The sequence below is a fragment of the Epinephelus moara genome, chromosome 4 (assembly GCF_006386435.1).
Source record: "Epinephelus moara isolate mb chromosome 4, YSFRI_EMoa_1.0, whole genome shotgun sequence".
Lineage (NCBI taxonomy): Eukaryota > Metazoa > Chordata > Actinopteri > Perciformes > Serranidae > Epinephelus > Epinephelus moara.
The window spans coordinates 19,012,258-19,025,179 of record NC_065509.1 but is presented as its reverse complement, the minus strand read 5'-3'; the positions used below and the strand labels follow the sequence as shown (position 1 = coordinate 19,025,179).

The 12,922-nt window shown below is 39.1% G+C and overlaps 1 protein-coding gene across 1 annotated transcript; it reads left to right on the top strand.

Annotated features, from left to right (window-relative positions):
* Positions 1 to 3,473: 3,473 nt before the first annotated feature.
* Positions 3,474 to 12,919, top strand: zdhhc15b (zinc finger DHHC-type palmitoyltransferase 15b). Its single transcript, XM_050043257.1, has 11 exons — positions 3,474 to 3,624; positions 4,057 to 4,083; positions 4,174 to 4,268; positions 4,379 to 4,499; positions 4,828 to 4,897; positions 6,062 to 6,094; positions 6,183 to 6,303; positions 6,492 to 6,624; positions 6,801 to 6,927; positions 8,118 to 8,236; positions 10,299 to 12,919. The coding sequence occupies exons 1-11, from the start codon at positions 3,507 to 3,509 to the stop codon at positions 10,343 to 10,345; spliced, it is 1,011 nt and encodes a 336-aa protein (XP_049899214.1). The 5' UTR covers positions 3,474 to 3,506; the 3' UTR covers positions 10,346 to 12,919.
* Positions 12,920 to 12,922: the final 3 nt, after the last annotated feature.

Below are 12,922 nucleotides of genomic sequence, written 5' to 3'. Positions count from 1 at the left end.
ACTGCCTAATAAATCACTGTCACACACTGATATCAGCATCAAAAATTAAGCATTGGTTGGGCTGTAGCTCTGACATTAACAGTCATGCCTGCTTATGGTGCGCTGCCCTGTTAAGACCTTGAAATAAAATCCTCAAACAGCAGAAAACAAAGAGGTGAGAGTCTTGGTTTGTTCATGGTGCCAGGCGCTGGACCATACAGGACTCATGAAAGGCTGCACTTAGTTGGCTGGAGCTTGGTGGTAGAGCGAGTTGTCTAATAACTGTAGTGTTGATGCCACATGGCAAAGTACTCCCGAGCAAGACACTGAACCCCAAATTACTCCAAATGTACAACATGTATAAAAATTAAGTCACCTTGTGGAACAACGAGTCTGATAAATGAATGTAATGTAACCGTCCATAGCATTTCATATGGAAGGTCTTGTTTTCTGGTCATAGAGATTAATGCCAGAGCTCATACAGCAAACATATATGTTTATAGATTTGGGGTAAAGATCGGTAAAGATTCTTTCTGTTTGCTGGGGCCATGGCGTAAAATAAACTGCATCTCATAAGACAAAAGTTAAACACTGACTGACTCCTAAACAGAATACAGATAATTTAGTGTATTGAATTAACCTTTTTTTTTTTTAAAATAACTCTTTACTTTCAAAACTTCCTCAGGACCCTAAACCTGAAGCAGCTAAATGGAATTCAGCCATCATTAAAGGATAATGTGGATTCTTGACTGTCTTCTTAAAAGACATATCGTATTTCTTATTTCAGATAAGTAAACACAACTGTGGAAATATCTGGGATGATACTGGAGTCAATTCTTTTGTCTGAATTTTCATAATAAATATAGGGTAGACTGGGAACAGTTGCAACACTTTTTGCATTTCTCTCAGTTACTCAGAGACTATTTGGACTACATTAAAATGTATATATCAAACCTACATCTGCCTGCTAATTACCCATATCATTTAAACAGGATCACATATTACATATTGTTCACAGTAGTTATTAGTAATAGTAATCTTATTATTTATTGTCAATGACATCAACTGTAGGAAACAACAGTGACAATTTTATATATTTTGGTGAACTATACTTTTTATGTAATCACAGTGACATGGCTGTTTAGCTTGGGGACAGTTGCAAAACCTTGTTGCAACCGTCCCCACCCTATTAGCCATGCCAGAACATCATGTGCTTGCTAGACACACGGACCTGGACACATGCTATAACCATGTGACTTAGAGATCAGCAAAACAATGATTCAACCTAAGTAAGTTTTGAATGGTTAATACCAAAGGTCAAGACAGTGTGACAGCTCCTGAAAAATATTTTAATACCTCTAAATTAAAATACTTTAATTCTGTCTTCCCTGGTGGCTGAGAGGGTCTAACTTAGCAAGTGCAGTATCAGTGTCATCACTTTAGTGTGTATCTGATTGGAGGAATAGAATGACTCAGGGATGACATTTTTATAGTGAAAAAGTATTAAATCAGAATTTGCAGAAGAGAATGACACATAGACTGACAGATCTGTCACTCAGTGTCAATACATGATATATCCCTGTCTTTCCCTGTCTGACTTCATTCTCAACCTACATTAGAAAATTGCTAGTTACAAAATAAACTCAGCTACATACCTTGAGATATGTATTTAGTCATTAGGGCTGAGAATGTGTTACTGAGTTACCGTACTTCCTTTATATCGTATGAAAAAAAATGAAAGCCAAAAGTTATTTCTTTAACTTCTACTTTATATTACTATTACTGAAGTCTGCTGATAAATTCAAGATCATGTTTCGCTCAGAACAGTTTTTCATAAATCAGAAGTTAAAAAAACGTGTAAACTGCACCGTTAACGCAGACGAGCGAAGTATTAGCTGGGAAACATCACATTTATTCACCTTACATGGAGCTACAGTTAGTGACTTATGTTAAATTTTTGCTGAATGTGTTAGAATTTCTTAGTAAGTCATCAGAAATCATCTTTAGAAGGCGCAGATGTTTACCTTAGGTCGGGACATGTTAAAGTTAAAGGGGAACTAATGGTTTTTCCAACCTGGGCCCTATTTTCCGATCTACTTTTGTGTAAATGAGTGATAGGATGTTCAATATTTGACATCTCTCCAGTACGAAGCTAGGGCTGACCTGCCTGCAGCCCGTGAGCGTGTGCTATATTAAATAATAGGGCACTGGGACAGCGTCAAACAACGTTAAAATACGTCCATCAAAAGTGCATTTTTTTCACACAGATAGGCTCGGATCGTTAGTATAATTATCCGACAACATAACGGAAAGGAGAAATGACTGTGTTTACCTTTAGCTGGATTCGGACATGTTCCTCTGCCTGTTGCTGCTCCCTCTCTCTCTCCTCGTCCACTCTTCAGTTTCAATGAGCTCTGCCTCCGCGTACGTCCTTGTACTCCGTGTTCAAATAAATGCGGCCGGTCATCAAATTCAAATGGCTCATCCAGATCCAGTCGGTCAAAGTCGGGTAAAAATTCAGCCATGACTACTCCAAACAGAGTAACTCGCGTTTGTAAGGTCACTCCAGCGTTAACTTCCTGCAACAACTCAAATCTCACGAGACCAACTGCTGTAAAACACCAAAGAAGAAGAATCTCGCGAGACGTGAGATTTCAGAGCCAGACTTTCACTCTCTGAGTGAGTGTTTTGACTTGCCCCAACAAACATGGATCTGGATGGACCATATTTATTTTAACAAGGAGTACACGGACGTACACGGACGCAGAGCTGATTGAAAGTGCACGCTCACGGGCTGCAGGCAGGTCAGCCCTAGCTTCGTACTGGTGAAATGTCAAATATTGAACATCCTATCACTCACTTAGACAAAAGTAGATCGGAAAATAGGGCCCAGGTTGAAAAAAACATTAGTTCCCCTTTAACAATATTTTAACGGAGCGAGGCAAGCTAATTGCTAGTGTGCTCGGTTGAAAAGGAAAATAAAAACCAATGCTTTGAGATGGCTGTCAGAGATGGCAGAGGTGTGATCACATAATCCCTTTTGAGCTATAACAGGTGGTGTGTTCCACATTTTATTTCCCAATTGCTCTTGATGAAGAATAGAGTAAACAAACTGTTACCACTGAAAATTGTTGGTTTCGATTGCTGGAAGTTGCACCCATAATTCACGCAAGGTATGGGGGCTAGGAATAAGGTGAATAAGAACTGTTGCAACCGTCCCCAGTCTCCCCTATCATGGTTTTGTCAACGGACTAAACTGAATTTGGGGGACTGGTGGGAGTTTGCTATGGTGTGGTCTGCTTGTGGCTCAAAAGCTTCTGGTTTCCCTACAATTACGTACTTTTTAGTTTAGTAAGTGTATTTAAATAAACATATTGATGTATTACTTTACTTTAACAAGTGAGCATTGTGGCTATCAAGATGCTGGACTGGCTCCTGGAGTGCGGTGAATCGCTCCCTGATCTCACTGATGGATAAATCCAAGGCATGGTAGTCGAGCGCAGATAAGAACAGAGGTTAGATGGAACATGGCTCTCTCCAGAGGTTTGAGATGCTGTCAAAGGGTTTTCTCCTGGATACCTGTCCTTATAATAACCTCCGTGGTGTTGTGGTCGTACTACGCCTACGTCTTTGAGCTATGTCTTTGTAAGTACGAACAACTGAGTCCGTTTGTTGTGATTTTTTACCGTTTAACTGTAGACATCGCAGATTGCCGCACAGCAGTGCTGACAAAAATAACGTTATAGTCAGAGCAGGAGCTAGCAAACTAGGCGGAAGTGGTGTAGGGTGTGTGCTTTTATTTGCTTAACGCAAAATTTGGCTTTTAAATAAGTGGTACGTCGTTTAATTTTGCGTTGCTAAAAAGAGGTTCGTGTTAACTGTGTGTCCATACAAAGACTGGCTTATGTTGTGCCTCCTAGCTAACTTACAACCTGTCAACCGGGCTAACGTTAGTCGTGTTAGCCGGTAAATGTTTGTATAATCAAACTAGTGTCAGTGGTCACAGTTAGCTACACTGTTGCTAGTCTCTGACACCCAGCTTGTGCTTTCATAATGCCATATTCCTGTTTTTTACAGTTACACTCACCAACACACTGGAAAAAGGTGAGTTAAGTACCTTTTGTTTGCGCTACAAGCAGTGTGTAAACAACCCATGACATTAGTTAATGGTTGTGCCCATTTGTTTCCTTTCAGTGGCCTATCTGATTGTATTTCATATTTGCTTTGTGATGTTCTCCTGGACCTACTGGAAGTCCATATTTACCCCTCCTGCATCACCATGCAAAAAGGTATCCAAACTGTTGAAGATGACAGGCTGCTTTTTTTTTTTAATTTACTGTACCATATGTAATAATAGAATAAATCTATTGTTAAGCATGATGTATTTTTGTTACTGTAGTTTCAGCTGTCATACTCAGACAAGCAGAGATACGAGATGGAGGAGAGGCCAGATGTTCAGAAACAAATCCTGGTTGAGATTGCGAAGAAACTGCCCATCTTCTCTCGAGCTCAGTCTGGAGGTAAATTGTCCTGTCGAGCAATTTATATCTTTCCTCCACAAGGATATGATTTCATATTCACTTATTTGCCATATCTCAAAACTATGATAATACCAAGGCAGGTACATTAGCCACGGTCCGTCATCCCACACATAATCTGTGTGCGATGAAAAGACATAGGCTAGAGCAATTAGCTTTGTGTGTGCTCCTGAGGATCCCCATCCAGAGTAATCAGCCAATGCGTCTCTTTCATTAGTGCTGATTGCTAAGTTCTAGGCTACAGGAAGTATGTGAAGGGTAAGATCAGCTCAAATGTCGTTCATTCAACTGGCCATCCTGTTGTCTCTAGCTATCAGGTTCTGCGACCGCTGCCAGGTACTGAAGCCTGACCGCTGTCACCACTGCTCGGTCTGTGAAACGTAAGTCACTCTTTCCTCCTCAAACCATTCATCTAGAGAGATTGCCCCAGGCAAGGGGATATTTGTTGGCCTGGGACTGTTGTGATAATTAGAAGGTGTTGCTTTGCTAGCACACCATCTCTCAGAAAGAATATCCTAATGATCAATCAGAGCAGGGGTTTACCAACAGGAATCAGACGGCTGTCAGAAGACATGTAAGAAGGTTGTATTAAAAGTTAGGTTTTTAATGATGTGAGAAATGTTACTGAGATTGTTCCTGTTTTGAAGGGTAACTTTGGTTATTTTCAACCTTTCCCATGTGTTTGTGTCTTAGTGACTAATGGGAACAACAATTTTTGAAATAAGTCCAGTATTGAGTGAGAGCGCTGACAGCGGCAAAACAGGCTGCAATGTACCTACTCAGGGTATTTGTGCACCGTCAGTTATGTCCACTAAAAGTGCTTGTTTTTGCAAATGACAGGCTCAGATTGTTCTTCAAAGTGTCTGATAATATCATGGGAAGCATTCCTAAAGAGAGAGACCTTTTTGTTAAAGAGAAATATCCTTTTTGTTTAACCAGAAACAGCCCTGAAATCACCAACACCAAACCAACCAGACTCCATTTGAACAAACACTAATTTTATCATTGTAAAACATTCTTCATTCAGTGTTGACAGAAACAAAATAAAACTCACAAAAACAATCTTGATCCATCTTTCTCCTGGTTTGTTATAAATAAACCCTCAAATTATCCAGATGTAAAAACATGACTCTATACATGCTAAAATTACCATTTATTTTAATGGAGTCTGTTGAGTTTGGTAATTGTGATTTCTCAGCTGTTTCTGGTTAAACAAAAAGTATCTTTCTCTTTAAAGGCCTATTTCTGTAGGGATCCCTTTATTTATGTTGTTAGACATTTAGAATAATAATCTGAGCCTGTCAGTGGCAAAAAAACAAGCACTTTTAGTGGACATAAATTTAAAGTACACATATGCCCTGAGTAATGACATTTAAGCCTGTTTTGTGGCTGCCAGCTGCTGCACTCTCACTTAACAGCAGACAAATTCCAAAATTTGTCGTCACTTGGAGACAAAAACATTGAAAAATACCAAAGTTTCCTTTTAACATATCTGCCATACTGTCAAATGATATACTGAAACAAAATATGTTTTTCTTTTAAAGATGTGTCTTGAAGATGGACCATCACTGTCCCTGGTGAGTAGAAACTTAACCTGTTTTTCCCGTTCGGAGAAATTTATGCATGAATTTTGCTCCGACACGAGACTTTCTTTTTTCCTTTCAGGGTGAACAACTGTGTGGGCTTTTCCAACTACAAGTTTTTCCTGCTTTTTCTCTCCTACTCCATGCTGTACTGTGTATTCATTGCAGCAACAGTCTTTCAGTATTTCCTCAAATTCTGGGTGGTGAGTGTCATCAGTTATCACTTGTCACTCTGATTCTGGAGTCATATGACAAACTCAGTTTGAGTTGCACATATTCAGCAGTATTACCATTTCACAAGAGCAGAGAACTAAACCCTGTGTCATGAGTTATACCTTTTTAAAGCCCACCTTTTTCTCAAGTTTCTTGTTCTCCTGTTTCTCTCTCCCAGGGTGACTTGCCAAATGGGCCTGCAAAGTTCCATGTCCTCTTCCTCATGTTTGTGGCGCTCATGTTCTTCGTCAGTCTCATGTTCCTCTTTGGCTACCACTGTTGGTTGGTGGCCAAGAACCGATCCACTTTAGGTGAGGATTTACATATTTATCAGAGAAGATTCTGCTCATTAAGCTGCTCTGTCACTACCTGTCAGTTAGGCAGAGAAATTATTTGCTGTGAGGAAGTCTTCAGCTGTGAATGTAGGCCTTCTGTTCAAGTTGATGTAGAAAATTGAAAATATACTCTGATTGTTTACCTTTTCCAGAGGCCTTCTCAGCTCCAGTATTTGTCACTGGACCAGACAGAAATGGCTTCAATGTTGGCATACGCAAAAACCTGCAGCAGGTGTTTGGAGAGAATCGGAGGCTGTGGTTCATCCCTGTCTTCTCAAGGTGAGTTTGACAGCAAGTTACAATCTTGAAGATCTTCTTTTTTTCTTTTTGGCAGCATCTGGTGCCGAAAAACACATCAAGCAGTGGCGAAGTGTGGCCTGCAGTGAGCTGCCATGTAATATCTATGGAAAGCTGTGGTGGCTGCTCCGAGTTGCTGCTGTTTGATTCTGTGGCAAAGTGCGGCCAAACTAAAAGTTGTAGATAGTTTAATTTACCGCCAAATACTACTCATAGCCAATTAGTTAACAGATTCCTGTGACTCCTGCGACATGTTGATCTGTAACAAAGAATTTCTTCCTGCCTGAAACACATTACACGCCTCCTGGCTGCAGAAAAAATCTTTTATTGCTGCAAGCTGCACTTCTGTTCTATTGCTGCTTGGTGTTTACATATAAACAGTAATTGTCGGTGTTTTTTTGGATCTCACCTTCCAGAGATCCAAACAGTGTCACCTGTGAATTTGCACAGGTTATTTAAGTTTCATTGTCTAGCATCGTCTATCGTCCCTAGCAGAGACTGGGAAATAACACGGTATGCTGCTTCGTAAACCAGCAAGTTGAGGCGCTAGTCTGTTGCGTTAGCTCCACCTACCCTCTCTGGCAGACCAACCAATGCTGGGTGATGAAAAATGTGTCACTTTATCTGTGTGGCATGTGATCTTTCCAGTGAATGCAGCCACAGACACCAAGTTTGTAACACTGTCAGCAATTTCATCACTGGGCTCAATCACGTGTGTTATCTTATTCACTGATAGTGACCTAAAAGACATTTATCTGAATGTAAAACTTCAAGATTATTACTTAAAGATGCAAAATTAGTTCATCTTTCAGTGGTGCTGCTCCTTTTGCATTTTTAACACATGGGTATTCTTGAATTTTCTCTATAATTGACATTTGGTTTGCAGTAGACAGAATTAAAATGCTGAACCAGAGAACAATAATACCACGCAACATAAATATATTAGGCACTGAAATGGTCAATAATATATAATAAAAATACAGGGGATGTGCATAGTTTATAGGATAGACAACATAAAGTTGACTGCAGAATACAGAGTTGTTTCACATGTAGCAGCGTCTGGAGTTAATGAACAAAATGTAGCATGAGGGACTGGATCAGTGGATGGGAAGAGTTAATGGTCACGATTGCTTAACTAGCCTCCATCTTCTTTTGTGCACTGTACACATCAGCCAAGGGAACGGCCACTACTTCCCCTTGAAGAATCGGAGTTCTGAGTCCCACAACCCCTTATTAGCTAATGAGGACATGTGGGAGGAGTCGGATGATGGCTCTGAGGAGGGAAGCCTGGGTGAGTCACTTTAATTTTGTCATGTGCATTTTTTTTTTTTTTTTTTTTTTTACTTCCACATGGTCTTTGTAATCCCTAGAATACAAATTGATTTTCAAATTCTTAAATAATATTGTTGATGTGCTAACTACTGTGTGTTAATATGTATTTTTATTTGAGTTTAGAAATGAGATGGTAATTTAAATGTCACTGGATGAACTGGATAAATATCTCTCAATGTGTCTAACATTATTTTATGAGCTATTTTTTAGTGTCACTACACTAAATATAACAGCTAATCCATGGAAAATATATATATCAAACTTTTGTTAAACTACTATCAGTACAAACCAAAAAAAACTGAATTTGAATGTGTGGTCTGAATCATTATTATTAATATTATTATTTAATGGGTTTGGTCTTGCCTCTTAGCGCTCCTGTAGACACTGCAGTTGTATTTGCAAGCACAAGCCTTCCCCAATTACCACAATGTGAACGTGGTGTGAAAGCTTTTTTTTTTTTTTTTTTTTTTTTTAAAGTTGAATGTGAAGGCGTAAAGGTGCAAATCTTAACGAGTCTCTTGAGCTGCCTAATGTCCCACTATAAGCACCACAATCTTTATAGCTTAACCAGTCCTGCTAATGAGGCTATTAAGCTACACTTAATAATGCATTACCAAACCAAACAGTTGCACTTGTCTTCACATAAAAGGTGAGAAGCATTATTATTATTATTATTATTATTATTTTAGTTTCCCCTGCTGTCTAAACCCACTAATGCATCTGCCACATGTACAAAGTGCTGCTGACGGATCGTAATGCAACATTGATGCCTCAAAGCTTCAGTGGCATATTAAAAAATAGTCAGTTTACCATGTCTCATTTCTTCTCAGTTCCAAAATGGTTGCTCCCCGAAAATGAAGCAACAATGCAGTTGATCTGGTTCCATCCCCAAATCAAAATTACATATATTTCCTTTCCCCTGTAGTGTTATTTATCAATCTAGATTGTTTTAGTGTGAGTTGAGTGTTGGAGATGTCTGCTTTCTCTCCAGTGTTATGGAACTAAATTGTACTCGGCCTGATCATCAAAAAAAAACATTTTAAAACTCAACAGCAATGTCTCTTTCCAGAAATCATGACCTGGTTACTCAAGATAATCCACAGACCTTGTTGTGGGCAGTTTTCTGTAGGAACTATTTTCTTCCTACTGACCTACACCTGCCAGCCGAATCACTATTCAGAAGGAAGCGTGCATCTGCTGCTAGCTCACCTAGCAATACTGAGCTAGCTAACATTACAGCTCAGCTGAGGAGGACGGCATTAGTGTTAACATCTTGTGCAGGCACTACCCTCTCATCCATAAGCAGATGCATGCTGGCTTCTGTGCAGTGATGCGGTTGGTGGGTGTAATTAGGTAGAAAGAAAGCAGTTCCTACATGAAAGTGCTGTCAACAAGATCTGTGGATTATCTTGAGTAACCAGGTCATGATTTTGGGAAAGAGACATTGCTCAAATGTATTTTTTGTTGCCTTGGGCACCACAAACCCAGTGCCATCTAGTTCTATAATATTAAAGAGAAGGCGGACATCTCTATAGCTAATATCTCCAGCACTCGGCAACTCCCACCAAAACAATCTAGATTTATAAATAGCACTGCAGGTAAGAGGAAAAATATGTATTTTTGATGTAACGTGAACTGTCCCTTGAACGGTGTCTTCCATAATTCAGTTTTCCATTGTCACAGCACTGGGTACACATGTAAAAAGTAACTCCTGTAGAAAGTCACCCTCCAGCACCCACCATAAGTGATGAGGAGGACAAACTATGTCACCCTTGAGGGGAAAAAAAGCTCAGAGATGTGATTGTCACTATGAAAATAAAAATCATGTCTGTGCTAAAATCCAGTAATCAGGTGGCACCAAGCTCCCCCTGCATTACCAGCTTGCTGTTTGCATTCTAACCACACTGTTCTGCTACCACCTGGTGGTCACATGCAACACAATGTTAACCACTGTATGAGCGGAATCAGTTCCAACAGACAAGTAATGCACGCTAAAATGTCTCTTTCCCCTTTCATTGCAGTTGAGGACAGAGACCCATCTGTTACCATAGAGATGGAGGAGGAGTAATTTAATGTAAGGACAATTGATGCTGGTACAGAGGATGTACATTAACATCGCACACACTGTGTACCACCAGGCAAATGCATTCCAAATCACCTGGATGTTCAGACACTGACAAAAATTCTGAAGGGGGCCAAACGTGTGGATTAAAACCTGCATTTGGACTGTCATTGCCACTTTTACGCGTGTGTATTACATAATGTTGAATAGAGCAACTCAATGGACAACCAGTAGCATCACCTCTCCTCTGAAGGACAACACAGTATCAGTTTGATTCTGGAAAAAAAAACTTGTCAAATAATATCTTGCATACAAAAAGACAAGTGCTATTTACCATGGGTCGTTTTTCATTGTCAGGCCGTGAGTTTACAGTGTTGCACCTTAGAGCTCGGTCTGTGCAGAGCGGTATCTAAATTGACACCCATAATGCTCCAGAGGTCTCCTGTAGTGATTCAGTTGTCTGGCCTCTACCAGTTTGGGACATGCAGCATATTAACAGAAGATTTTACTTTTACTTTTTTCAATGCACATAAACATATTCTAATACCTGACCTAACCTCCGCCTTATTAATATGATTATTCTTGTGTTTGGGGAGTCTGTTTCTCCTGAGAATGTATCCAGCAACCCTGCTTGTGAATACACTGTGCCAACATTTTGGGCACCTATTTACAAAAGAACCTCTCATATATGCTTTTAATGAATACTTCACCCCCCAAATGACCATTTGTATATCAGTTATTGGAACGTGTTATGTTGGATTCATAAGAAAATGTTGAATTCATTAAAAAAAAAGTCACGCAATGACACAAACAAACTGATCAGCTCCTGTTCTCAGCAAGGTATAATTTCTGTTTTTGTCAATGGAGTCTTGAATAGAGCATAGATACGTTTAACTTTAAGTTCAGTTCCCCGTTAGAAAGCTGAGCATACAACTGGATAAATGAGACTTGAATTAAACTGCACGAGTTGTGTGAGAGTTTGTAAACAGATGCTTTTATATACTTTTGCTGTTGTTACACGTGGACCCCTATGACTTCACTTCATCAAGAATTTTCTCAGTTTTTAAATTCTTTGTTCACCGTGGAGGCATGCAGGAAGAAAAAAAAAGGCTTCCCTAATTCAACATTACACAGAGCGAGTATTTGATACACAAATGGTCATTTTGTGGGTGGATTCCTTTAACAGAGTACTTCAACGTTATATTGAGATTGAGTTAAAATGCCATCATTACCAGTGACAGTAATGACAACAAAACTAGCATACATTGGCAGGTTCGCAGCTGCAGCTCATTACGTTTGAAATTAATGCTGAAATCTCAACTAGAGTATTAATGGCAAACTTAATATAATGTTTATCATTTTTCAGTGGCGTCATATCCTAAATATATACTGTATATCATTAATGATGTTGGCTACATGGGTGATTGAAGAAAATGCAGTTATTAGTTTGGTTTTACGGTTTGGGATGAAAATATGAGACATACTGTGATGAATATTTTTTAAAGATTATTATCACAACCTTGTTTTCTACCATATCACTCATCCCTAGCATGATAACACTTCTAAGTGGATGCACAGGGATAGGAAGGTGAAGTGAAATGTCATCATAGGCACAAATCATTCATAGGAGAAGACATAGGTTCTTCTTCGTCTGTTTTCTTTTTTGATCTTTTTAAACATGCAGATAACTGTACATATATATATATATGATGACTGATCCTCATCCACTGGTTGGTAGAGGTCAGCAATCTTCTGCAATATGATGTTCTGAATTTTTTTCTACCTGCGTTTATGTATTTTGAAATTTTTTAATACCAATGAAACAGATCCTCCTCATCGAGACTGGTTTATGGACTTGTGTATTTAGCCAGAGTATTTATTTAGTTGAAAACCATTTCTGTGCGCTCGTTTATGTAGTCTGAGTGAAAAGTTGAGCCTTCATCAAACCTTTACGCTGTCTGATCTCGACACTTTGACTTGCTCCATCAGATCTGTTTTTCTATGTTGGGAAAGCCAAATCAAATGCTGCTTGTGTCTGAGAAATACACAACATACACAAGTCATTAATTAATTCAAACTGTCCTTTTTATCCGAGGTATGATTCAGTGTTTGGAAGCATGTATAAAACATTAGGAAAGATGTGGATGTTGAGTGTCTCATGTTGTCTAGTGTCTATTTATTGTTATAATCTTCAGCTTTTTTTTCTCCCTGTGTATTGAGTTTGCTGATTCATAACTGCTGCAGGCAGTGTCTGTATATTTTGCTCCATCAAGTGACACTTAAAATAAACTATTGAAGCAACGTGCTTTTATCAAATAGTAGGATATTTATAACATGAGAAGATGACAAATTATATCCAGTTTGCAGACAGGAGTTCAATATTGCTAGAGCACATACAGTATGGTCCCGTTTGAACTGTCTTTGGAGTATGTGATTGTGGCGCTTCCCTTTCTAAACACCTCGAAACCACCAAAAGTACTGATGCCGTTTCATTTGCTGTTCTGTCTTTTAACAAATATAAATTCTTTATTTTCCATCAGTTGTTGTAACATGCAAAATAAAATGACCCAAGTTGAACTCTGC